The sequence below is a fragment of the Fukomys damarensis genome, unplaced genomic scaffold (genome assembly GCF_012274545.1).
Source record: "Fukomys damarensis isolate Sample0158 unplaced genomic scaffold, DMR_v1.0_HiC HiC_scaffold_23, whole genome shotgun sequence".
NCBI classification, from domain to species: Eukaryota; Metazoa; Chordata; class Mammalia; order Rodentia; family Bathyergidae; genus Fukomys; species Fukomys damarensis.
Genome location: NW_022900935.1, coordinates 44,752,918 through 44,779,405, shown reverse-complemented (window position 1 = coordinate 44,779,405; position 26,488 = coordinate 44,752,918). Strand labels below are relative to the sequence as shown.

The 26,488-nt window shown below is 57.8% G+C and overlaps 2 protein-coding genes across 2 annotated transcripts in view; both read left to right on the top strand.

Annotated features, from left to right (window-relative positions):
• The window catches only part of Ski (SKI proto-oncogene), a 65,182-nt gene that overhangs the window by 35,221 nt on the left and 3,473 nt on the right, over positions 1–26,488 (top strand). The window contains exons 2-5 of the mRNA XM_010627889.2: positions 24,748–24,873; positions 24,980–25,095; positions 25,471–25,733; positions 25,838–26,130. Of these exons, the coding sequence (XP_010626191.2) occupies positions 24,748–24,873; positions 24,980–25,095; positions 25,471–25,733; positions 25,838–26,130 (798 nt within the window). The remainder of the gene's footprint in view (positions 1–24,747; positions 24,874–24,979; positions 25,096–25,470; positions 25,734–25,837; positions 26,131–26,488) is intronic.
• Positions 783–24,204, top strand: LOC117287381. The gene is made up of 2 exons (XM_033767962.1): positions 783–3,436; positions 24,153–24,204. The coding sequence occupies exon 1, from the start codon at positions 789–791 to the stop codon at positions 1,836–1,838; it is 1,050 nt and encodes a 349-aa protein (XP_033623853.1). The 5' UTR covers positions 783–788; the 3' UTR covers positions 1,839–3,436; positions 24,153–24,204.

Here is a 26,488-nt window from a genome sequence, read left to right as displayed (position 1 = left end):
GTGTGATCCGGGGTCCCCAGGGCTTGTGGCCCACCTGAAAGGAGCATCCTGGCACACAAGATTCTTGGCCCCTGGGCACTGCCCCAACTCTAGGACTGCCGTGGCCATGTTTGGTTTAGGTCTTGGATGGAGAATAAATTTTCCTGTCCAGTTTTCCAGGCTGTCTTTTCCCTGGCAGTGAGGGGAATTTTACTGAATTTTCCACCAGAGAGGTGAGGCTTCCTGCCTGCATCGCCTCTGGAGGGGTGCAGAGTGAGGAGCCTTTCTGTGGAATTGAGGGGGAGGCTGGGCCAGAGAGGATAGGGGCAGGCAGGGTGCTGTTGTGCCTCACTTTCTTCCTGAGTGTGAGCCCCAGAGGGGAAGGCCTGGCTGGTGGCTCTCTGGGGTAGGATGCACTGAACAAACAACTGTCTGTTGGAGATGTGACAGTGTGTTTGGCATAGTCAGCACAGCAAGGCCTCGCTGGTGCTACAGGGAGTCCAGGAGGCCCCGATCTGTCCCAACTGCCTGGTGTTTCAGTCTGGGTTGTCTTTTTGTAAGGTGCACAGCTCAGTGGCCTCTCATTCTTGGGCGTGACAGTGACTGCTGACCTAGAGAGTGGCACTTGTTGAGAGGTGCAGGGCCTTGTTGCTGGTGAGCCTGCACACGCACTGCTGGTGGAAAGCAGCTCTGGGGAGTGGCCCGGCATGTCCTTGGTACTTCCTTCCTTCTTGTCTGTTTGCTCTGAGCTGGCCTTGGGCACGGGGGTGGGGGGGTGGGGCTGGTGATGGGGGTGAGTGGGGACTGTGATGCGCCCTGCTCTGGGACCAGGGCTGGTGGGCAGCTGCTGCAGCCTCTGCACAGGAACAGTGCGGGTCCCAGGTGCTAGTGCTTCCTTTGCAGACTTACTTGCCTGTCTCCCCAATGTCCCCCAAGGAGGGGGCTTGGCTCACGGGAGGCTGAGCTCATGCTGGATGCGGCTGACTGGTTGTGTGGGGGCTCTGGGGCAGGACTTCTGCTCCCTGCAGGTCTCCATGGAGGGCTGGGAGATGCTGGTCAGCAGCCCCTTGACGGCGCCTGTCTTGGATCAGCCTAGTGACCTGGAACATCCCTTGCTGGTCCCTGGGGGGTCTGGGGGTGTGTGGCTGAGGTCCTGGGCTTTGTCCTGTTTATGGGAGGTCAGGCGGCCACAGGGGCGGAGGGGCCTGGAGGAGGCCTGTGGCCCCCGGCAACCATCTGGTGATTGTAAAAGGGGCAATCCACATTTTTGTAGGGGGATGGTGGGGAACAAACTGCAGACTGTCAGGAGGGCCCTCTGCCCTCATGCCTCCCAGTCAGACACCTCTGCAGCCTCTCTCTGTGTCTGTGCTCAAGGTGAAAAGTTCAGGCTGTCCCTCTGCAGAGGGCTGGAGGTGGGGCAGCCCGCACAAGGAATTTGGCCAGCCACTTGCCACAGTGCTTCCTCCTGGTGCCCTGTATCCTGGGGGCTGGGCCAGACCTGTATGGGATGGATGCATTCAGCCCCTCCTGGACAAGGAGAGGACAGAGACCTGGCGAGAGCTGGCGAGGGGTGGGGTGGGCCTGGTGCCCAGTTCAGGCCCTGTGAGGGTTTGGCGGTGAGCATTCTTGGGCCCACCCCTGTACTCAGGGCTGCACTGGGGACCTTTCATTGGGGACAGGTTCTGGAGGTGCAGGACAGGTCTGAGAAGAGCAGCAGCCAGGAGACACCCTTACCCCCAGCTGAGTCAGCCCTCTGCCACCCTGCTTCCCAGAAGTCCCTGGAGGACCAGTGCGTGTGGCTGTCATCTGTTTCTTTTTGGAGCTCTTTAAAGAGGTCTCACGAAGGATCCATCCCTTGAAGGGTCCATCCCTCGATTTTTCAGCTTGGGGATTAGGATTTTGGAGTAACACAAGCTGTGGTGTGCACCACAAGACACCCCTGCCTGACCCCAGCGCTCACTTTCCTGCCAAGCTGCTGTCCCCCATGAAAATTTTTGTCCCTTTGAGCCTGCCAGTGCCTGGGGCCAGGGAGAGATCTGTGTGCTCATCCCTGGAGGGGATCCTGGCAGCTTCAGGGGACCACCCCCCAGGGGCCATTAGCTGTCCCTTCCCCCACATCCAGGCTGATTGCTGAGGGTTCAGGGAGGTGCCTGACATTCATGCCAGTGACTGTAGGGCTGGTATCCTAGGGGGGACTAGCTGGTAATGTTTCCGGAGAGAGGTATTTGAGATGCACCTGGTCCCCAGAGCAGCAGGCAGCATATGCTTGCAGTTTCCTCTGTTTCTTTTTCTCTGGGGAAAGGTACTTACCCCCATGGTTGGTGCAGGCAGCCAGGCCCAGGGGAGTGGGCTGGAGGCCAGGGTGCCCACCTGCCCCCAGGCCACTGCTCTCTCCAGGCCTGCACCCTGCGAAGAGGCTGGTTCAAAAGGTCACTGCCCTGATTTTTATTGCCATCTCTTGTGTTCTCATGACCCCTTGCCCTCCGCACAGACTGGCGGACTGGAGCGTTGACAGAGCCCAGCTATCGGGATTGGAAATGTTTGGGAAAGACTACGTCTCAAGCAATCAAGGTTAAATATTTCAGTAGCTTAAAATACTTTGTTAAAAATCTGGCAAATATGTGTGAATATTTATGAGTTTAGGGCAGACAGAAACTGGATCCTCTTGAAGCTGTGCTGCCTCCTGACACAGGAACATGGTCCTCTTGTGGCCTGGTGGGTCTCTGTCCCGCCTGCTGCACAGGCCCTCCTGGCACCTGTGGCACAGGGAAGCCTTCTGACTTCTTGGTAAATAATGGAGGTTGAGTTGGCCCACGTTTTGCATTGTAGTCCTCCACCTCAAAAGCCCAGTATTAAGAGCACTTGGCCTCGCAGGCCCACACCGGACTTCTCTGTCTGTCCCCCGCAGTGTTATCAGTTGTGTGCCTGCCCCTTGCTGTCAGTGTGGACCTTGTTCTCCAGGCCTGTGGTGGACACTCACAGTGTCTTCCTCCAGTCCATGCATCCTGCCCCCACTCCCGTATCCCCAGCCTCTCACGCCTGTTGTGTTGGGGGTGTGCTTCTTCCCAGAGAGTGGGAGGTGGGAGCCAGGTCTTAAATCAGGGAAACTGTTCCAGCAGGAGCGAAAATAATCAGCTGGCTGGAGAGACACCTGAAAACACAGGCTATTTGCTCCTCTATAAAGACATTTGTTATGTCACCACCACAGTCAAAGTACAAATGTCACAGGGCCCTTTTTTTGTGACCCCTGAAGCCATTTGGTCCTTTATCTTGGCAGCAAGTGAAGGCGATTCCAGCCAGTGCGGGGACACACCTGGGATATCTGGCCTCAGCATTCCCATGCTGTTAGCTGGGGAGTGGGCCTGGTCCCCCAGTCCCTGTTCCTGCCAGGACACAGGCTGTGGAGGTGCGCGGATGAGGACTGGTTCTGTGACCCTGCATCCATGGGCGCCAGAAGGTGGGTTGTCCTGCCTCCAGACCTACAGTGTGGGGCTTGGCAAGGCAGGGAGGTGACATAGCTCCCGTCTTCTTCGTTTTGCCTGCATCAATGATGATGTCCAGGCTCTACCTCCTTTGGAATGGGTGGGCTGGGGGACATGGTGGCAGGTGGCCTTCTCAGCCTGGTGACCTGGGCTGCTGTGAGCGCTGGGCCCTCAGTGAGTGTGTCAAGTGGGCAGTGAGAACCTGCAGCTCTGGAGAAGCGAGGAGGCCTTGTGAGGAGCCCTCGCCCTGGGACCTCTCCCAGCTCCATCAGATTGGGCAGGGGTATGGGGTGGGTGGTCAGGGCCCCTGGCAGCTTCTCTGGAGAGCCATGTGGGCCTGAGGTTGTACAGGGGGTTGGGCTGCCATGCAGAAAGTCCTGAATCCTCTGTCTTGTAGCCTTAGCGCTCACAGGGGTGTGGGATGTGCGGTGCAGGGTCGGCAGCTCTGGGTTTTGAACCCCAGCTCCCAGCAATACCAGGTACATAGAAAGCACTTGTGTCCAAGCATGGCCCGGTCAAGTGGGGTGCACCCAGGTGGGTGGAACATTTCACCTGCATGGCTGGTGACCTTGAAAGGATAACCTCTAGGTCGATAGTATTCACTGAATACAGACAGTTGTCTTACTTTATGAATTTTTTTTTCTTCTTCTTCCCAGTGTCAGGCTTTGAACATAGGGCTTTTGCACTGTGCTACGTCCCAAGCTCAGGTTTTTTTTTTTTTTTTTTTGAGACAGGGTCTCACTATGTAGTTGAGACTAACCTGGAACTCACTATGTTGTAGCCTAGGCTGGTCTCAAACTCACAGTGATCCTCCTGCCTCAGCCTCCTGAGTGCTGGGATTACAGGCATGCACCACCACACCCAGCTCCAAGCTCAGTTTTTAATTTAAGACAGGGTCTTGCTAAATTGCAAACTTGGCCAAGCTGGCCTGGAACTTGTAACCCTCAGTCTCTCAGAGTGCTATGATACCAGGCATGGGCAACCATACCCAGCTAACTTTGCCAGTTCTTAAGCCTGTCAGACCTCTGTGGCTCCTGCCTTTGCATTGACTTCCCCCCACCATGTTTGTGGGTACACCTACAGGTACAGCAGGGCTGGCCCATCGGGTAGCATAAGGTCTGCCTTGTGGTGGCCCTAGGGTGTCCTTCTCTTCAGCCTAGCCCTAGCTCAAGGGTGAGGAGGCCAAGTTCCATTGTTAAAGGGGCAATGTAAAGGCAGCCAGCCATGTGGAGGTGGCCAGGTGGGCTCTGGGCAGGGACTTGGCTGTGCTGGTCTTCTTGGCTTCCTGCCTCCCTCATCTTGACCTGCTTGGTGCTCACAGGGAGCACCTTAGGCGCTGTAACCAGCCCTGTGCTATATGACTCCTGTAGGGTGAGGTGACAGCAGATTGAGGCTTCTGTCCCAGCTATGGCCATGTGCATTGTGGTAAGTGGACAGCCAGACCTCCCTTGGGGACCTCCTGGCGTGTGTTCGTTCCCATGCCACAGCAGGGCTGTGGCCCATGTCTTCCTGCAATGCCTTCCAGAAGTGAGACTCCAGCTCGGGCCCTCAGGATGCGATGGACATTGCCAGTGGCCCAGGGGGCCAGCCTGTGGGACTTGAAAAGGTCTCTGGACATTGTGACTCAGGAGGAGGTCCAAGATAGGAGTGAGGTGGCAGGTGGGGCTGGGGCACCTCACAGGAGCAAGGGAGGGAGGCCAGGATTGCCCTGTGCTCAGGCATCTTCAGTCACTTTCCCTGGCTGGTGTGTGACAGCATTGCTCACTCCTGGCTCAATGGGGGCAATGGCCTTCGAGGGTGGCGTGTGCAGCCTCGTCATTTGGGGACTTGCTGTTCTCTGTTTTCTGTCGTGGCCATTGCAGTGTCCCTGGGCTAGAGCAGGCTGATGTTGTGCACCATGGGCTTCTGCACTCGCAGGGGCTGCTGGTTATGCAGAGGGCCTCAAGAGGGCCTGGCCTAGGGGATGTTGGTGTGTCCTGATGCTGGTCTGCCCCGAGCCCTCGGAGTGTTGGCTGGCAAGGGCTTCCCTTCACCTACCTGTCTTGGTGCTGTGGGGCTGCCTTGAGATGCCTGGGAGCCATAGAGCTCCCAGGCTTCCTGCATCTGGATGATTGGTGGTCACAGCTCTGACCTTTTCAGACCTGAGCCATGGGCAGGGGGGAGGGGACAATCTGTTGGATACTCCTGGTTCTTTAAATGCTCCCTAGACCTGGCTGGACAGATGGCTTTGGCCCCATGGGAGGGTCTCTGTGGGCCCCAGCCACCCCCTCCTGGCCCCCCAGGGCACCACAGCTCTCAGCCAGGCCCTTTGCCCACAAGCCTGTGCAGGAATTTTTACAGCCCCAGTGCCTGGAGGAAAATGGGGGCTGGTCTTAGGGGAGCCACCCTTCATGGCTCCTCGTGTTTTGGGGGCGGCTGAGAATGGAGGGTTTCTCTGTGCTCTTCAGGCTGGCCTTTCCTTGGTTCTTCCTGAGCACAGGGAGGTTGTTGGGCTGTGGAGAACATCAGTGTCCCTTAGGAGCTGGCAAGTGCTGACCTGGCACAGACTGGGGCTCTGTACCACTCTGTTCACAGGCTGGCAGGGCCCAGGGCCCGTGTTCTGCTGGGTTCATAGGGAAGGGAATGGACACCCCTGCTTCATGCACACAGAACTCCCTGTCCCACCTAGCTCTCCCTGAGGTTCTGCAATCAAAGGTCCTTTCTCAGCGCAGGCTGTGCATCCCCACAGGTAGGGCTGGGGCCAGGTTCTGAAGGCCCAGTCCCCAGAGCAGGTCTGAGAGGAGCACCGGCCTGCTGCTTTCCATCTGCCAGGGGGAACCTGAGGCCCACGGAGGTGGTTGTAGGCTGCATGGACGCCCCCTTCCCTGCGATTGTGCCTTGTACCCGGGAGAGGGCAGAACATCAGAGTGTGGCTGTCCTCTAAAGTCTGGCTTTGCTCCTTAGGTAGGTGCTTTTGATTTGGGGCTTTGGTGGAGATCAGACCCTGGGTCTTAGGTATGCTTGGCAAGGCTCTACCTCTGAGCTACACCTGGCCCTCCTTTCAAAGCCTCCTGTTGACCTGGGGTCCCAGCAACATGAGAGGAGAAGCCTCTCCCCCTACAGCCTCAGTGCTAACATGAGGAGGACACATGGTCCCTGAGGCGTTCCCTGGTCCTCAGTTCTGGTGGCCCTTGCTGTTTTGTATGGGCAGATGAGCTGCAGAGCCTTTTTGCCTGCAGGTCCCCTGCAAGGGCCAGGTATTAGGAGGGCTTGGGACCCAGGAGGGTGCCAGGGGCCTCTGGGAGGACTCTTATATCTCCTAGGCTTGCACTGGTGGGAATTGGGGCTTCTAGCTCCCAGCCACACTGTCCGCAGTTGTGGTGTTGGTGCCTTCGACTGGAGAGTTGCGGGCTTTGACTGTATCTCTGTTGCACACAGCCATGAGTGGTCCTGGTGTGGGAGGCCTCAGCATGGGCCGTGGACACACCACTGCTTCAGCTGCTGCAGCCCATAGCTGTGCCCTTCTTCTCGTGGGTGCCCACTTGGGTCTCACAGCAGCCCCAGGCTCTGAGTGGGTGTCCTTGAGCATTCTGCCCCATGTCCTGCCTGCATAGGTGGAGGCCTGCTTTGTTTAGGCCAGCCCGGGTTGGGCTCCTGCCACCCTTGACTGCTTGCTGTGTCTGTCCTAGGAGTTGTAGGTATAGGTCCTCTCTGCAGTGTGCAGGCCCCTGACCCAGCCATTTGGCAAGCTTCCACAGGAGGATTGCAAATTCTGTGCCTCCTGAGCAACTCATTGAGACCGTGTATGAAAAAATAAAAAGGGATGGCGCTGTAGCTCAGTGTAGAGCATCACAGCATTGGTTCCATCCCTAGTACTTCCTGTCCTCCCCACCCAGAACCCATAAGGCTGGGGGGTGTGGCTGAGGGGAAGAACATGTGTGTAAATCCCAGCTTTGATTTCCAGCCCTGCAGAATAAATGAATAAATAAATAAATACACTTGATCTTAGCCAAAAGGCTGAGAAGCAATAATAAGTAAGTAAATATATATATGGGATATATATATATATATACATACACGTTTGTTTGTTTGTTTGTTTGTTTTTTGAGACAGGGTCTCACTATGTATTTGAGACTGACCTGGAACTCACTATGTAGCCCAGGCTGGCCTCGAACCAACAGCGATCCTCCTGCCTCAGCCTCCTGAGTGCTGGGGATTACAGGCATGCACCACCACGCCCAGCTAAAATAAATATATTTTTTTAAATGTGAAGTAAAAAGTCCTGTAAGTAGGCCACCCATTGGCAAGCCTGGCCAGGAACATGTGTACCAGAACGCAGCAGGTGCCAGGCCACAGTGTCTCACGAGGTGCTATGGCTTTAGCTCTCTTGGGTGAGTGGGGCGGGTGGCAGCCATCTGCCTGCAGACTGGAAGGGAAGGGTGGCGAGGTTGGCTCACCTTGAGCAGGACAACCCCTGCCTGCCTCTCATGCCCATGGGGTCAGCTGTTCTCAGTTCATGCCCCTGTTCCTTTCCAGCTCAATGGGGGCAGGCTTGGGGATGTCCAGCAGACCTCAGCTTTGCTGAGCCCCACAGCTGGAGGCCACATGTACCCCAAGGAGTCACAGCCCTGCCTGGTCAGTGCCATGTCAGGTTGACTTCTACCTGCCAGAGCCAGGTGGAAGGCTCATCCTCCTAGATATGTGGCCAGAGCACAATGTCCCACTGTGCCCAAGGCAGGAATGTGTCCTCTCAGGGTCCCAGGCTGCCCTACCAGGAGAGGAGGTAACTGGGCGACTTATAAGGGAGAGGACTTTTGTGCACAAGGTCTCCAAGATGGTATCCAGGAGCAAGGGTGGGCCTCTGGCTGCTGCTGTGGGCCCAGGAGAGGCCTGGTGCTCCTGCCTTTGTTCTCTGGCTCCGGGAGCAGCCAGATGCTGTCACTTGGACTGGAAGTATGCTGCCTCCTCCTCCCTTGGCCAGATCACAAGCTCCATGAGGGTGGCCACTGCTCCAGTGACTGACAGTGGCCCAGTGTGTTCCCACCTGAAGGCCCTGTGTCCCACCACTGCAGTGATGGCACTAAAACCTGCCTGGTGTGAGGCCCCCTGAATCTCTACTTATCCATTAGGTGCACTGCTTTGGAAACCCATGGGCTGCAGCAGGCGTTAGGGGGTGGTGCCTGTCTCCACCTGCCAGAGACCCCAGCCTTCACCCTGCTTCCTGCCTGTGTCCTCTTGGGGACTTGGCAGCCTAGCGGATACCAACAGGGGGACAAGCACAGTCTGTTCCCAGCAGAGACCACATTCCAATGCCGGGTGTCCTTTTTGGCTCTGGTCCAGGTACCTTGTCCCCCTTGTCCCCCATTTCCTTCCTGGCCCAGCTCTCTAGGCCCCTGCCGGAGGGAGTGCCTGAGGGGTGCGCTGGCTTCCCTCCCAGCTCCCACCAGCTCCCTCCTCACTTCTCGCTTTGCTGTCTGCTGCTTGCCAAGAATGCTGGGGAATTAGGGGGAGGGGACACAGGAAATGCCTCCCTTCCTCTGACACCGCTCCAGCTGTGGGGGAGGGGTGGAAGTGGGGGGAGGTGGGCTGGTGGTTGTGGGTGTTTCCCCCTCTCCAGGCAGGGCACAGCACAGCCCTCAGACAAAGGGTTCTTTCTCCCCAGTTGGGACCACTGTGGATCGCCTGTGAAGGGGAGTGGGGACCTGTGATGTGGTGGTCCTTGTGCACGTGGTCTCCGGAGCAGGCGATATCTGGGTGTTTATGGGTAGATCGAGTCCCGCTCACCCCACCTCCCCCAGCTTGCCATGTTGCCAGTCCCTTAGGAGACAAATCTTCCTGGGCCTGCCTTTCACCTAGAGGCCTCCCCGGAAGTGACACCTTGGCCCCTTCCAGAGGGAAGAGTCACTGGCTCAGTCCACTGGCATCCAGAACCCTTGAGCATCTGGCGCGTCCCTTCTACACAGCACCAGCTTTTCAGGGGTGCTGCCCACCTGTGCTCCCAGGAGGTCAGGACAGCTTCTGGAAGTGCTACTTGGCACCCGTGCTAGTGGCTGTGCACACACGCGCGCACACAAACACACAATGCCCCTTGGGGCAGAAACCTGAAGACAGGCTGTGAGTTGGGGCGTTAGTGAGTAAATGGCAAAACAGAGTGGAAGCAGTGTAGAATGCAGCCTGCTTGGGGGCTGCTGGCCTCCACCAGGAGCTCTGGGCTTCAGCGGGGACCCTGGCTTCTGGGGGCAGGGGCAGCATGCGCTGCTGCTCTGCGCTGGCACAGTGTAGAACCTGAGCCCTGTTCCCTGGTGCCGGCCCAGTGATGGTGGCAAGTCCAGTCTGCCCTCAATCCTGTGCCATATCTGTGCCCTAGGAATGGGGCTCAGGCTCCCGGGTGACCCAGCCGCCCCCCCCCATGGGGCTCTGGAACATCAGGGTCCTGGGCCGGCCAGTCAGCTGGGAGTCCTGGTGCTGCCCTGCATGTCCAGCACCATAGGTCGAGGTAGTCAGGGTGCAGCCAAGGTCCTTGTCCTCGTACATGTCGGACTGTATCGCCCCACCTCACACAAAAGTGCAGGCCCTGCTGGTATCCCCAGGTTGGGGCCTTACCCAGACCCCCATCCCTCACTCGTCCTCAGCAGGGCAGAGTCTTGGAGCCTCTGATGGGGGGGCACCCCCCTCCTGGAAGGCCTTGTGTCTGTCTGTCTCTCGGGAAATGGGGGTTTTTCCTGAGTGTCTAGTGGTCGTGCCTTTCTGTGCCTGAGGTATGGTGGCCATCTCCTCTGGCCAGTTGCTATGAGGCAGGCCAGGGGCTCCATCTTCAGGACACACACTTTGGGTACTGTGAGCAGGGTTCCAGCCTGAGGCCCTGGGGTGCTGCCGACGACTCCCTGGGCTGTCCCTGTGTGTATGTGTGTGTGCATGTGTGTCTGAGGGTCTGGGTGTGGCCTGGCTGCCTGCTACCCGGAAGTTGAGTGGCTGCTGCTCCTGCTCAGAGCTGTCCGCAGGCCAGGGAGCCGTCCACTCAGTGTTGTGTCTGTTTCTATGGAGAGAAAACAATGTGGACTTCAGCCAGAGAAGGGGGAGGAAGCTGAGGAAGCAAAGCCGACTGTGCGGGTGGGGCTGGCCCGCTTCCCCTTCCTGGGGGAGCAGGAGTGTCTCCAGGTCGCCCTGCCAGGCGGCAGGTGCTGAGCCTGCAGTATGCTCAGACGCCATCTCCATGCCTGTGCTCCATGCCTGTGATGGCTGAGCCTGGGCCTGTGTCCTGTCTACTCAGGGTCTGGATCCTCAATGTATCTTTGCCATCACTGCTGCCCCTCAGAGGCCAGGCCCCAACAGCGGCTACAGGTGAGGCTTCAGGATGCGAGGCAGTGGGGGCCCTGCACAGTTGCTCAGGTGAAGGCTATGTGTAGACACGGGCCTAGAGGTCACCTCTGTGCATTTCATGCAGGCAGCCGGGCTCGCCATGGCCTTGTGTTTTGACAGCTCTTTCTCAGCCCAGGTGCCTCCCCTAGTAGAGACCAGGGGAGATTTGTGTGTGTGCCACCAAGCAAGGCCGACAACAGGCACAGTGGTGCCAGGGTGGGGCAACTCTGCCTGCAGTGATGTGGGGCCTCAGAAATGTGAGGGTGGCACATGGTTGCAGCCCGTAGCCTGCAGTGGGAGTGCTGTGGAGGGGCTGCAGATAGAAGGGACAGGGACAAGAGGGAGGCGGCGAGACCAGAAGGCGGGCAGTGGGCACTGCGCTGTGGTTGAGCTGGCCCAGGTCCTCGTGTCAGTGCTGAAAGATGTTTAGCATCCGTTGTGTCATTGCTGAAAAAAAGCATCCACTTGTGTTTAAACGCACCCAAAATGAACCTGTTTGATAGGCAGTGAAACTGCTTTTTATAATTTGAGTGAATAGCAGAAAGCCTTTCTTTCTGCTCCTACTGGAGTGGTTGCTGGGCGGATCGCCCCAGCGCTGGCGGCCAGCGGCCAGCTCTGTGCAGCAGGGTCTGGGTGGCTGGCGGGCGTCAGGGCCGTCTGTGGAGTTGGTCCACCCCAGGCAGCTGGGCAACCGCAGCCCCATCCCCATCCCCATCCCCATCTGCCCAGTGAATTTCCATCTCCCTGATGTCAGCTGGCTTTCTGACATGCATGTGGAAGGTGTTAACAACGGCGGAGACTCTTCCTTTGGAGGGTTTTGGTTTTTAGTGGACTAGAAAATCGTTTCTAAGTCCCCATGGTCAGTGTGAGTCCAGCCTTCGGGCTGAGCCCTGTTTGGCCCTGACCCTGGGAGCCCTGGGCGTGGTCTCGGTGCTCTGTGGCTCAGCAGAGTCCAGTGGACTTTTTGTTTAAGAAAAATTCTAAGCTTGTTTTTAAGAGGGGCCTTCTGTGAAGGAAGGCCTCTGCCCAAGTCACTGGAGGATATGTGGCTGGGGACCCACACAGCCAGGGTCCAAAACTAGAGCTTCAGGACAGCTTTAGCTGCTAAGGTACAAACCCTGCCACCCTTCTGTTCACTCTCAGCTGGGCCTGATGGAGTTTTGTTTGGCTTTGTTTGGTTTGGTTTTATGTGGTACTGAGGATTGAACAGCCTTCCCACTGAACTATGTCCCCAGTTCTGGTTTTTGTTTTTTCATTGTGAGACAAGATCTCACTAAGTCTGGCTGGGTGTGAACTTGCAGTTCTCCCACCTCAGCCTCCCAGAGCACTGGGATCATAGCATAGGCTTGCGCTATCACATGTGGCTGCAGTGGTGTTTAGTTGGCATTGCTAGTAGAGAGAAAGTCGGAAATGTAAGTTTATTAACCTTTGTCTGTGTATTGCACCATGGCGTCTAAATGCAGATGTGAGAGTGTTGGCTCATGGGACTGTCAGAGTTGCACAATTCGTATTTAGAGCCTCGAGCATGAGTAGAGGTGTTTTGTGCTTAGCACAACATGGAAACGCTGCTGGAAACAACTCAGCTGTTTTATTCCACTTCTTGATCCTTCCACACTTGGCATAGCCTCCCTGTTCCCGGGGAGTGGGGAGGGCTGGGAGCGGCAGGGCACCGTGCCCCTTTTCCAGCGCTGCTGTCAGTGTCTGCAGTGGCAGACACAGGAAAGTCACTGGGACAGGAAGAAGTCTCCTGCATGCTGCCTCGAGGACTGCGGCTCTGAAGGGGTGGCTCACAGCAGGTACCCTGCACACGGCTGGCAACACTGCGTGCAGTGGTACTCACACACATATGCTGCTCTCCAGTAGGACTTGGCTCATAAAACAGAAGTTATCACAGTTGTAATTAGGATTCCAGGAGACACAGAGGGTTGAGCTGAGTGGTGGGCGCCTGTCCCCAAGCCGGCTCTGGGCAGCGCTCCTGGCTCCTCACAGGCCCAGCCCTGCTCCCACCCATGTGGAGAGGCCGAGACCCCTTCAAGTGGGGACACTAGGGCAGGTTTTACTTACTTAGGTTTTAGAGATGAGAAGGCATTGGCCCCTGAACAGAAGATGTGGCCATGTGTTTTCCCATGGCAGGAGAATTTCCACTTGGAGTGAAATGGAAATCTCCACCTGTCTCATTCTGGGCTGAACAGAGGTGTTCTTGGGGCAAGCCTGCCCCTGGGGAGTTTCTAGCTGAGGGTCTGCCCGGCAGCTGGCTCCAGTGCTGGAGTGGGGTGACCATGGGGCACCTACCATGCTCTCCAGGGTGTCCTGGGCCAGTGAGCTGACGCTGCCCTACTGAGCAGAAGGCCTCCCTCCCTCTGGCCCAGCCCAGCTCTTGCAGGGGCGGAGGGTGGTGTGGTGCAGGCCACTCGTAGAGGCCACTGGCACTTCCTCCCTTTGGGGACCCAGTTGCCTCCAGTTCCTGCCCAGGACAGGTGCCGGTCCTCCAGCCTCCTCTGGTCTTCTGGCTGTCCCCCAGGGAGGGGCTGTTGGGCCCTTAGCCCTGCTTTGCAGAAGCAGTGCCCTTGGCTGCTGCCTGAGATAATGAGTTCTCCAGCCGGGCCTAGTGGTATATACTTGTAATCCCTGTACTCTAGGAGGCTGAGACAAGAGGCTCACAAGTTGGAGCCCAGCCTGGACCACTTAGGAATCCAGTGAGACTGAAAATAGATGAAGGCCTGGGGATGTAGCTCAGGGTGAAGACTCTGTTCAGTCCCTAGCACCCCCTGAGATGAACACTCCAGTTTGTCTTTAAGGGTTTGAAGCCAGGGCATTTGTGGTAGTCATTTTGCCCTGTGGCAGTGTTTGATAGTCTGTTTCGACTTGCTTCCCTATGCATGTGTGCACATGCGTGTGAGAGGTGTGCACCCTGTGTGTTCACTCAAGTGCTTCTCCCCAGCAGAGTGTTCCCACTCCTGCTCTGAGACGGCCTCTCTGCTCCTCTCAGGCTTGTGAGCCAGGGTGGAGTATGACCTGCTTGACTGCTCACTGTCAGCTGTCCCTGACCTGTGCCTGCAGGCTGCAGAGGTGGGTGGGCCTTCTCAAACCAGCCACCTTGCTGTGGGCAGGTGACTCTGGGGAAGGGACCCTCACCTGGGTTTGGCCCTACAGGCTGTGAGGAAGTGCTGTGAGGGGTATGCAGTCCCCTCTAGGTGGCTGGAGTGTGGGTCAGGGGCCAACTGCCTCTCCTCCTTAGAGTCCTTGCCATTCAGCTAGCACCAGCCATGGCACCTGGCTTGCCCGGGGTCCGTGTCCCTGGGACTCACCCCATCTCTGTTCTTGCTGGAGTTACTGCCCGGTGGAGAGACTTCAGTGAGCCTGAGAGGTGGGCTGAGGCCCTGGCTCTGCAAGCTTGGGAGTGAAGAGCCCATAAGTCCAGCCGTGTACCCCACACCTGTTGATGTGTTTCCTGGTCACCGTAGCCTTGTGGCATATTGCACTCCTGGAGGCCACACCCACTGCCCCTATACCAAATGTGGCACGCAGCACAGTGGAGCTTGTGATCCACAGGGAGCAGTGGCAGTGAGGACCCCATGTGGTAAGGGGTGCAGGGGATCTGCAGGTGGAGGGCTTGGGGGTCCTGTGCCCAGTGATGACTTTGCTCCCCCCGGCGGATGCTTGGGGTCAGGACATGTCCCTGCTGCCTCCCCACATGTGGTGTGGCGGGGGGCTCCTCCTCAGCCCCTGCAGAGGATGGCCAGGCAGGCAGCCAGTCAGTGGCCAGTGTCCACAGCGGGGACCCCTCGCCCTTGGAAGCAGGCTGTGGGGACAAGGCTGGGGTCAGGGGAGGGAGGGACCCTCAGGAGGCCCCTTGCCCAGCCCTCTGTCGCTGTCTCCTGCCATCTTTCTAAAAGATTCTTTTAATTAAGACCGGTTCTTGGTGAATCAGCCTTCCAAGAACAGCGCCCACAGCCTCCTGTGTGCCGCCTGCGTCCCGCGCTCCTCTGCTGCACTTCCTCTCGTGCTGGACGGGAAGCCTTGTCTGTCTCCATCCGTCTCTGGGATGGTGGCAGGCAGCCAGGCCGCCCCGCCTGCCGCGAGTCATCGCAGTGGAATGTCTGCTGGGAGGCCAGGGACACAGGGAAAGCTCCCTTTGCCCGCTCAGGCTGAAGCCGCAAGGCCCAGCACACAGCACACCCAAGTCCCAGCGTGGTGCAGGCCTGCCTGCTGTGTCTTCAGGATTCTGTTTCTCTGTTTGAAGTCATTTTGGTGGTTAATTCCTGGTGGCTATAAGGGGGAACATTCTGCTTAGTCTCACATCAGGGCCTGATGAGGTGGGCACTGGGTGGGCCGTGGAGTCAGGACTCTTGTCCAGGGTCCTTGGAGCTTGGCTGCCAACCCGGTATTTGCAGGACTGCAGTGCAGCCCAGGACACATAGCCCACCCCTCTTCCTCTGAAAGGGGTGCCCTTCTCTGTGCGTGGGAGCACGTTGTCACCAGCTCATGGGGCTCCCATGGGGGAAGGGTACCCATGAGGTTCTCCCACTGGGGCTGGGCAGGTTCTGGTAACTCAGTTTCCTTGGAGAAATCTTGTCAGCAGTGTTGCAGTAACCACAGCACTGACCTACTTAAAGCAATATCAAAGTGAATCTTCAAAATCGGTATTTTTACTTTATTTAGAGGCCTGGGGTTGTCTTGCAAATTTAATCTGCTTCCTTTGCACTATAGTAGTCAGAAAATAGGTTAAACATGATAGGAAATGAAAATTATCATGTATAGAATATTAATGGTACTTACAAAAATAGCTTTGCAACTTCTGGATATGTGGAATCTTCAGGAAAGGCCCACAGCTCAAACAGGGCTGATTCCCAGGTAAGAGCTTCACAGCTTGGTGCAGGGGAAGCCAATAGTGTTAACAGGCCCAGCTCACCAAAACCCACTGTCCCCAAAGGAGGCTTTGAGTCCTGGCAGCTGACCTCCGTGAGCTCCACCCAGGGGCTGGGGAACCTTCCGGGATGCACATCTCACCTGGTGTGCTGTGTAGGAGCCAATGTCCTAGATGCATGTCCTACACCTGGACAGTCCGTGGAGCACTAGACAGGGTGACCCAGTCCGTTCCTTAGCAGATCTCATTCGGTCTGCTCAGAACTGCCCTGGGCCTGGAGACCTCATCCTGGGGACTCTTTCTACTTTTCCTTGACCTGGCCGTGTCCTCTGCTGGCCTTGCCACGGCACCAGACAGAGAGCTGTGTGGACTGCCTGCTGCCGGCTAGGCTGATCTGCAGGCATGGTGAAGGCCCTGGGCACCGACCAGTAGGCATCAATGTGTGGGCAGTGCAGAACCTCCTTAGAGCAGGGGGTGCCTGTCCCAAACCTGGCGTTGTGGTGCTGTTTGCATCAGGACAGCAGGGGCCCTGCAGTCCTTGAAGCCTCACTTGAGCCTCTGGCGGCAGCGACTGGAACATGGTGCTGCTGCCCGTGCCATTCTTGGGAGTGTCTTCCCTGCTGGTTGAGGGGCTGGCAGGGTCCTGGGAGAGCAGCTGCCCACTGGTGATGGAAGCTCAGCAAGGGGCTCCATGTGCACGTCCCCATGTGGAGCAGGGGCTCTGGAGCCACATCGCTTGCTTCTGTTCTGGCTTCTGGAGCTAGCTGGGATTGCCGAGATGGACGTGAGCAGAGGTCTCAGTACCAAGGTGGGAGCTACCTCGTAGCCACAGACTTTCAGGAGGTGACCGTAGCCTGCAAAGTCCACCTCAGCGAGAACCTGCACTCTCGCCCACCAGTGTTGAAGGACACAGGCTGCAGAGACTGTCCAGGCTGGACGCTTCCAGTTCCTCCAGGCTTCCTTCTGGAGCCCTATCTGTCCATCCTGTGACCGTCCCAGCTGTGTTCTTACCTTGCTTTTCTCTGTACTGCGTCTGGATGGTTTCCCACCTGCGACTCCTGTTTACTTGAGCAGCTCACCTTCCTGGTCTCTTCTGACTTGAGCACTGCTTCTGTGGCCCAGGGCTTGCTGGCACTGCCCGTGTGGCCTGGACGCTGGGCTCCAGCTCTGCAGGACCCTGCTCTTCCAGCTCAGCAGAGATGAGGGTTCCTGGGGACTCCCTCTCTGCTCAGAACCTCTCTTCTCACCAGCAGCCTTTTGGGTGCAGGTGGTGCCTGTGGGCCTCCTCGGATAGCCAAGGTGATCATGTGATGTTGGACCTAGCTTTTGCAGAGACCTCAAGAACCCTGAGTGGTGTGGGGCTTGCAGCAGAGCCACCTGGCAGCTTTGGGATTTGACAGTAGTGACAGTTAATCCCTGGGTAGGGATTGTAAGGATGGATGTTTGGACGGCTGATACCATCTGTGTTGAGGTGACATTTCTGTTTTGTGCTTACCCTTTGATGGCCCCAAAATCAACAAATAGGCTGTTTGCCCGGGTCGGGGGGTAGGGCCATCCCACGGAGCCCTAGCAGTGACAGGCTGGCCTGTCTCCTCTCCTGTGCTGTCCAGGTTGGTGGGCATTCTATAGGCTTAGCCACCCACGTACATGGGGTGCAGCCCCTGTGCTGCTTCCCTCAAGACCTTGGCCACGGCCACATGGTGCACCCTCAGGCACTGATCCTCTGGTGAGAAGGGTTGCCCATGGGTGTGGCAGGCCTTGGTAACCCATACTGGCTGGAAAGTCACCTAGAAGCCAGGCCACCTGCTGGCCGATGGGCTTTGCCTTGTGAGCAGCTTGCTGTGCCCATGTGAGATCCCCCTGTGAGTGCCAGTGGCTGTCACGTGATGTTTGTGGCCCGACACTCAGTGGCTTCTGAAGTCAGGCTGCCAGGGTGTGCGAGTGGGTGGCAACCTCAGCCTTGGATTAGGTTTGTAGCCAAGAGGTCATTGTGTTTGGGGTTTTAATAGTTATCATCATGTCATTATCTGGCCTTATCTCCCTTTCAGAGAGCAGGGAGTTGTAGCTTTTAGTGTGCCCGGCCGTCCCTGTCACCTGGCATTAGGACAACACCCAGAGGGGCCCAGTCCAGCCCCCAGCCATCTCTGACCTGCCCTTTACTCTGGGCTTTCCTTCTGTGGACAGCAGGGCTGCGAGACCTGTGATGGGTACTCATCACACAGCTCCATGTTGCCGGGGCCGTGCCACACTTGTCTCTGTGGTGAGAGACAGGCTCCCCTTGGACCTTGGTTTTTGTACCCACCATCTGATAGTGACACCTGGCTCCACCTCCTGAACCCCTGCAGAGCACGCCACTCTGTGACAGGTGTCTTCCCTAATCGGAGACAGTGGGTTGCTGGGTCACACGGGGAGTCAGAAGTGGCTAAATCATCTTACTACCAGCAATGCAGTTTCTTCACATCACTATTAACACTCTCGTTTTTAAAAAAGTATAGTTGTGGGCCAGGGATTTAGCTCAGTGGTTTCACCGCCTGCTTCACAAGCGGAAGGATCCGAGTTTGATCCCCAGACATGCCTTCGCCAATTATAGTCATGTTGGTGGGTATGAAGTGGCACTTCATTGTGTATTTTTGTTTTGTTTTGCATCTTTTGAGACAATTTCAGTATACATAGTCCAGGCTGGCTACATACTTGCTTTGTAGCCCAGGCTGGCCTCAAAATGGTGATCCTCCCACCTCAGCCTCCCAAGTGCCGGGATTTACAAGTGTGTACCACTGGTGTGTACCACCGCACCTGGCTCATTGTGTTTTATTTTTAAGTTAAACTTATCGTCAAATAATTACAGTTATAAAAAATGCATACACTGTAGGGATTTCCTGTATTTTTCATCTGGATTCTTCCAGTGGCAACAGCTTGTAGAATTGTAGGCCAGATGTTCAGCTTATTTTCAGTTCTTTGGGCTGCACACCCCAGATCAGGCTTCTGTAGGTCGCATGGTGCCTGTGTGTGCCTCAGACCAGTTCTACTGTGCCTGTGCCATTTGCATTTCCACCCTGGCTGTGAAAGTTTCTGCCCCTGTGTCCTGACCAACACTTGTCGGCTGGTTTTGTTTTTATTTGAGCCTTGCAAGTGCAGTGCACAGTGATTGCATACTCGCGGGGAGTCAGTGAGTGCCCAGAGCACGCCTTCATCCCTCTGCATCCCCTCCCGTCCTCTTCCATGTGACCTGGCCATGCTGGACCTTGTGTGCCCATGGGACATGAGGGTGTGGTGTCTTTTGGGGTTTCCCCTATGCGTTGCTGGGTGGCTTTGGTGTTGAGATATGGCTATGTTTCTCGTATTCTGATGCTGCCCCCCACCCCTCCCTGATTGGATTGGCACCTTCTCCCCCACTCTGTGGGTTTTTTTCTTCATTCTCTTGATGATATCCTTTGAAGCACAAAAGTTTCATCAAAATGCTAAAGTTCTGGATGACAACTTTATGTAGGTGAAATCCTGTTTTTTGTCTGTGCTCCTGTACTCTGCTATCGTTTAGGGGAGTGGCCAGGCTGGGGCAGGACTTACACCCCCAAACCTGTGCTATGGTACCACTGTGCTCTGGGCAGGAGTCAAGTACCTTGGTCCTGGCTGCAGAGTCACCTTCAAGGCTGTCCCAGGGCGGGCAGTGGCTCTGTGGCCCAAAAGCCAGAGGATGTGGTGTGCTTTAGGAATAGGCGGTGGTCCCCATACACGTCCGGGGCTGGCCGAATGGTACTCTCCAGAGGCCGCTCTTGCCATCTGAGCATTGGGGTTGCTCCTGTGATTGCTTATGAGTATGGTGTCTTAGCGACCTTCCCCGTCTCTGACACAATCCCTGACACCCACAGCCAAAGGGAGGGTTTGTTTTGGCCCAGTTTGAAAAGTTAGAGTATCTGGAGGCTGAAATACAAAATGGTGCAGCAGAGGGGCCTGGCAGAGGAGAGCTGCTCTGGCCTAGTAGTCAGGAACAGAGAGAGGAGGGCTGGGGAGGGGATCCGCCCTCCAGGCCACGCCCTCTCACAGGGCACTTGTCACCCTGGCATTCAAGTGTGTGTGGATGTTCTAGATGCAAACTGAAACAGGTGGTCAGGACTGTGTGGTTCTGGGGACCCTTGGCACCTGCAAGTGTGCATTGCCCAGGTAGAGCTGACCCTGTCCCTGGGCCTGCAGCCTTCATGCACACACCATGTCTGGGCTGCAGGACTTCCAGGCCCTCTCCAGCTCCAGAGCCACCAGGATCCTCCACCTGCACCCCGTCCTAGTGAGGGATTGTCTGTGCAAGTGCTCTGTTAGAAAATGCAGGTGCTGGAGGTTCTGCTTGGGTCCAACAGCGTGGCTGTCCTTGTGCCCCTGGAAGGCTGCCACCCCTTGGCTGCTGGCAGGCCATAGGCCTGGTGGATGGAGACACTGTTTGGGTGTGGCTGCTCCATGATGCTGTCTGCTTCTTACTGGGGCTTGACAGCACGCCTGGCCAGATGAGTACTGGCTCCCTCAGGACGGGGACTGTTTTGTACCCTCTTTTAGAACAACCCTTGCCCCTGTCTCACTTAAGGATGGCATGGGCCCTGACTGTCCCCCTGGGCTGTGGAGCAGCCTACGTTGAGGGGACACACCTGTCTGGGCTTTGTGACCCTTCAAGGGAAACCCTGACTGTGACGTCAGGCCTGTGGAACTTGGGGGCCGGACCGCCTGGTAGAGGGCACAGGTGAGGTGCAGGTGCTTGGAGATAGGCTGGCATTGAGCTGGTAGGCACTGTATGGACTGTGCTATGCGCGGAGCCCTTTTCCTGACTCCTGGCCCTGGCCCTGCTTGGGGCGATGCTCCAGCACACACCCATGGGCATATTTGCCTCTCACTGCCTCCTGGGCCCTCAATCTTGGCTCAAGGCCCTTGGCCTAGAAGCCGTGGCCCAAGGCCCGTGTGTCAGGGTTCTGCTGGACCTCACAGCTGGAACCGTATGACCTTGTGTCCAGATCTCCCCCTTCCCGTCTGTGCATCCTCCAAGCTGCAGAGGTAGCACCTGAGAAGCTGAGCCTGTCATCTTCCAGCCCTTTCCCAATGGGGAGGCAGCTGATTGAAGCCTGCGTGGTGGCTTCACCTCGTGGTCAACCCTCCTCACCTGTCCCCACACATCCTCAGGCTGGGTCATTCTCCAGACTCAGGGACCGTGATTTCTGCAGCTCGAGGGCCATCAAGGTGCTACTGCTGTCCCTGACCGCATTGAGACCACGATGTTCAGGCAGCCTGGCGTGGCTCTGTCACCTTCAGTTCCAGGTGTCACCAGGTGCAGCTGCTGGGGCTGGCCCTGCGGGAAAGCTCACAGAATTGACTGGCTCTGCCCTGGGTGGGTTCACCTCAGGCCACACACATGGCTGTTTTGTTCTGATTGGGGTGTGGTGAGGGCCCAGCCCAGCCCTCTGCTCTGTGTCCAGGGGTTCAAGGCCATGACCCCCTGTATCATTTCCACAGCGAGAGGGAAAGGACTTTAGTCCTGCCTGAGCTGAGTAGTAGCCACCAGGGTAGATCAGGACATGCTTGAGTGCAAGGCCAAGGTACAACCAGAGTGACTGTCCCCTGCCTGGCCCCACTGCTGTGTCCTCCGTGCCATCTCAGGGGCCTGTGACAGAGCTGGGTGCCATGGCCACGAGAGGCTTCTGGGCCCAGCCTGCTGCATTGGGGTCACTAGGTACCAGAGGTCTGTCGCCCAGGCCCTGCACCTTCAGGCAGAGGCCACCTGCAACCTACTGCAAGGTGCTCTTAGGCTCCAGCGGTTCTCCTGCCTCTGCAGCAGCACTGCCAGGTGGAGAGGTAGAGCCCCCGTGTTTGCAGGTGGTGGTCTCACTATAGTTTGCTCTTTGGGGGCTGGAAAGGAAATGGGTCTGTGCCTTGATTGAGAGGCTGGCCAGAGTTCAGCCTGGCCCTCTACACGTATCAGTCAGGAAGGGCCTTTGGTGTCTTCCTGGTAGCTGTGGCTCTCTTGTGTCTTGCACACCCATGGCTCCAGGGCCTCACTCTGCTCCCCAGGTGTCAGAGTTCAGCCTGGCCCTCTACACGCATCAGTCAGGAAGGACCTTTGGTGTCTTCCTGGTGGCTGTGGCTCTCTTGTGTCTTGCACACCCATGGCTCCAGGGCCTCACTCTGCTCCCCAGGTGTCTCACTCCTTCCTCACTGTCCTTAGCTGTGGCCTGGCTGTGCCGCAGTCCTGTCTTGTGCAGTCTAGCCCTCCCCATAGCTAAGGGCACTGCATGGCCTCACCAGGCCCAGTTGCTGGTCTGGCCCTAGAGGCAGGGTTCCTGTCCTAACCCCTGTCTCCGCAGCAGGGCCTGGCCCTGGGTGGAGCAGTCCGGAGACTCTTGTTTCCTCGTGATAGTCCCGGCCATGGCTGGGATGGGCATGCTCTGGCACCCTGTGTGCCCAGGTTCTGCAGGGCATAGAGCTAGTCTTCTGTGCAGTTGGGCCAGCCTGCCCATCAGCATCAGTGCTACCCCTATTCTCTGAGCACTGACCAAGCTGCAATTTAGCATTGGTAGAAAAGCAAGGATGAGTTGGGAGCCATCTACTTTGGGTTCACCACTGCTGATGGAACCCTGTGCCGGCTGGATATGGGCATACTGCCCCACTGTGCATCTCTCTGGGGGTTTCTTTGAAGCCTGGCCCCTGAGGCTCGGGCTGGCTCTATCTGGCCAGGAGGGTGTAGACAGGGAGGCCCCTGGTCCTAACCTGACCGGAGACAGGGCCTCTGCGTGGAGGGGCCCACGCTGTGGCCGTGGAGATGTCTGTGCTGAGCAGGTGGCCTCCTGAGGTTCCCAGGGCAGACGGGCCAAGCTCCGCCAATGGCCCTGGTTCTGCTGTACAGGCCGAGTCCTGATTGCTCAGCTGTCTTGCATGTCTCTTTGCTCTGCCATGGACCCCAAAGCCCCCGCAGAGCTGCCTTGGCCTTTTGGGTAGCAGCTTTTTGTTCCCGCAGGAGCCAGACCAGCCTTGCTTTCAGAGGTATCAGCTCACTTGCCTTCCCCTGCCTCTTGGAAGAGTGGTCGGGGGTCTCCATGGCCAGACTGGGCACCGATGTGGGGTGGGCACTGCCCTGGTTTAGCAGAGCAGGTGGAGCTGGGCCTTCCTTGTTCCCTGTGATGTTCAGTGGACACTCAGGAGGGGGAGGTGGCTGTGGGGCCAACTGGGGCCCAGCCCTGCCACATGCAGTGTGACCCTGGCTGCAGGGCTCAAGGTGCCTGGGCACAGGGCCCCTGAAGGGCTGTGCGGCCCTTGGGCCCGTCACATAAGCCTGTCTAGTGGCCCAACAGCTTCTTTCCCCCTCGTGGGCTGTGGGCTGTGGACTGTGGGCTGGCTTCGGGCCCTGGGAAGTGGAGTGGGGGGGTGCCTCACGAAGAGGGGCGCAGTGGTTGGCTGCCGGTTACAGTTCTGCCCCTGGGCCATCTGATGCTGGGACCCTCAGTGGCTGGAGCCTGCAGCAGGATATCCCTTCCTTGGCGTGTACACCTACAGGTGTCTCTTCTTGGGCCCCCGGCAGACATACTTCTTCCCTGATGGGCAGATCCCCCTTGCGCTCAAATGACTGCCTCTGCCCTGCAAGGTGCTGTCTGCCATGAGGCCTTGCTTTTTCCTGAGACTTGGGTGCCCAGAGGACCCATGTCAGGATGGGACCCATGCTGACTGGAGGGCTTTGACTCCATCCCAGCCCCGTCTTCCCTGTCTGCCTGGAAGGCACCCTGCACCCTCGTGGCTCAGTGGAGGTGCCTGACATTCCCCCGGAAGTCCCTGAGGTTTTGCAAGGTGGAGTTAGACGGCGTCTGCTGGGTCTGTGGCTTTCCTCTTCCCTCTGGCGGGGTCTAGCTCGCTCTGTACCTGGAAGACAGGAAGCCCCACCCTAGTGGTGCAGCCCTGCCTGAGCCCAGGGAGGGTCTTGCAGTTCCAGAAGGCTGCTCTTTCATCCTGCCTGTGCTGTGGCCTCCGTGGGCAGGGCCTCTGTGGGATTACCCTGAAATGCCTCAGGGTAGCTGGATAGCTGCATCCAGCTCTGTCTCTGGCTCCCCTGACCCAGGCCCAGTGTGCCAGTGTGCCTGTGTAGAGGGGGGTGTCCTGCTGGGCCTGCACACAGCCTGTCTGCACTGGGCTGGCCCTCTGTCTGCCGAGTTTCCTTCTGAAAGTGCTGTTAGGGGCACCTTGACCACCCACCTCCCCGCCACCCCAACCCTGGAAAGTGGGGATCCCTGCCCATCATGAGGCCAGTTCTGTGGTCTTCCTTTCTGGAGAGCCTCCACCCTGTTTACTCTCCGTGGCTGGAGGAGAGAGTCCCATGGGTGCCCTGGGGCCACCCTCCTGTCCTGTGCTCCAGGGAGACGAATAGCTGTCTGACTTTGAACTTTGGGGTTGGGGTCTGTTTTTTCTGTGGGGAGGATGGATCTCAGGGTGCAGGTTCAGACCACACTCTGTCATCTGCGGCTCTGCAGGGATATGCTGGTGCCCGGGGCAAGCTAGGGGCCAGGGAGAGCTTCTCCAAGCTTCCTGATGGAAGGGACATCTGCAGCCTGATCTGTTTGGTGCTCCAGGTACCTTTGTGTTGTGAAAGGCCACTTTCCTGAGGTGCTGATGGCCACTCTGCTCTCCCCTTGGCATGGGCACAGATGTGCACATCTCACGTGTGGGTCCTGTAGCCCCTGCTGGCTGGTTCGGCCCCAGCTGCTAGTATGGGGGAAATCTCATGCCCCTCGGATTTGGGAAGGTGGCGAGGACAGTCAAGGACAGGGGACGAGTGGGACAGGTGGAGCCACTGCGCCAGGCACACCCACCCCCCAGGCTTGCTACAGCTGCGGGTGAGGTCACTTTGGAGCAGCCGGCAGCGGCACAACAGCGTCCTCTGTCCTCATGGTGCATCCCCTTCCTGGCAGCACCAGGCCCACTTTCCTGCTCGTTGCTGGCAGCTTGGGCCTCCAGAGCACAGTGGGCAGGGCTGTGTTCCCTCAGGGCCACCTCAGTCGGGCTGGTTGGTGGGGAGACCCTGCCCTGGCCCACAGGTACCAGCAGGGCCTTTTGTGTTGGTCACAGGTCTCTTCTGAACCCCCGGCCTCCATAAGACCCAAAATAGATGATGCCTCCTCCCAGTCCCCTGCGTCTTCTGAGAAGGACAAGCAGTCCAGCTGGCTGCGGACCTTGGCCAGCTCCTCCAACAAGGTGCCACATGGGGCCTGCCTCGGTCCAGGAGAGGTGGGCGCAGGGGCCTTCTGCTCAGGGCTGGGCACCCAGCCAGCCCTGGGGCCTGATGCGACTTTTTTCACAGAGCCTGGGCTGCGTTCACCCTCGCCAGCGCCTCTCTGCTTTCCGACCCTGGTCCCCTGCAGTTTCGTCCAGTGAGAAAGAGATCTCCCCGCACCTCCCAGCCCTGATTAGAGACAGGTGAGTGGCACTTCGGTAGTAGGGCAACCAGGCTTGTTACATCTTGGCAAGGTGTTTTCCTGGCCCTGTTCGCTTGGCACCAGGGTGAACCATCTAGAGCTTTCTGAGACCTTGGGTGCAGCTGTGTAATTCACAGAACCCATCTATGAGCATGGCCTCGTGGCATCCGAGGGTCCATCCGGAGTGCATGGCTATGGGAAACCTGTGCGGTTCTCAGCCCCTGGAAGCTCGCATTAAGTGACTGGGTTGGAGAAGAACACATCACCTTATAACACAGCTAGGGAGTCTTAGCCAGGAATGTCCTTGGCAGGTGGGCTGAAGGTGGGGTCCAGGGACAGGGAAACCCCAGCCCAACACCTGTCCCCCACCCTGCAGCTTTTACTCCTACAAGAGCTTCGAGACAGCAGGGGCTCCCAACGTGGCCCTTGCCCCACCAGCCCAGCAGAAGGTCGTGAACAGCCCGCCATGCAACACCGTGGTCTCCCGGGCCCCCGAGCCTCTCCCCACTTGTATCCAGCCCCGGAAGCGGAAGCTGATTGCAGATACCCCGGGAGCCCCAGAGACACTGGTGCCGGCTGCTGCTGCAGAGGAGGACAAGGACTCGGAGGCAGAGGTGGAAGTGGAGAGCAGAGAGGAGTGTGAGTGACTTGGTCTGCTTCTCCACCCTCTAGGTTGTGGGGGCATGGGGCTCTGCAGGGAGGCCCTTTCCCACCTACAGCTGACCACTCCACTCTGTCCCCAGTCACTTCCTCCTTGTCCTCGCTGTCCTCGCCATCCTTCACCTCATCCAGCTCCGCCAAGGATCTGAGCTCCCCGGGCATGCATGCCCCTCCCGTAGCTGCCCTGGACGCTGCAGCCCACACTGATGCCCCCAGTGGGCTGGAGGCAGAGCTGGAGCACCTGCGGCAGGCCCTAGAGGGTGGCCTGGACACCAAGGAAGCCAAAGAGAAGTTCCTGCATGAAGTGGTCAAGATGCGTGTGAAACAAGAGGAGAAGCTGAATGCTGCATTGCAGGCCAAGCGCAGCCTCCACCAGGTGAGGCCCCAGCCACAGCTCCTCTGGTGTGGCCCCTGCTGTGCATGGGGCCCACCGTGGGCGGACAAGTCTGTCTCCTGCTCCACAGTGAGGCTGCTCTGGGCCTGGGTGCAGCGCATCCTAACGCTGTCTCTGAGGGGGTTGGGTAAGGCCAGTGAGGGAGCAGCAGGGCCTCCCCGGGCTCTGCTCACTACTGGCCGCGCTGTGGGCTGCGGGTTGCCTGCCTGGAGGTGAATTCACACCTCAGCGGAGTCAGGCAGCTCTGGGGTGGCCCCACGCTCGGAGTCTGACAGCTCTGGGGCAGCCCCACACTCGTGGGTGGTAGCACAACACAACCCTGTTGGTCCCAGGCTGCAGG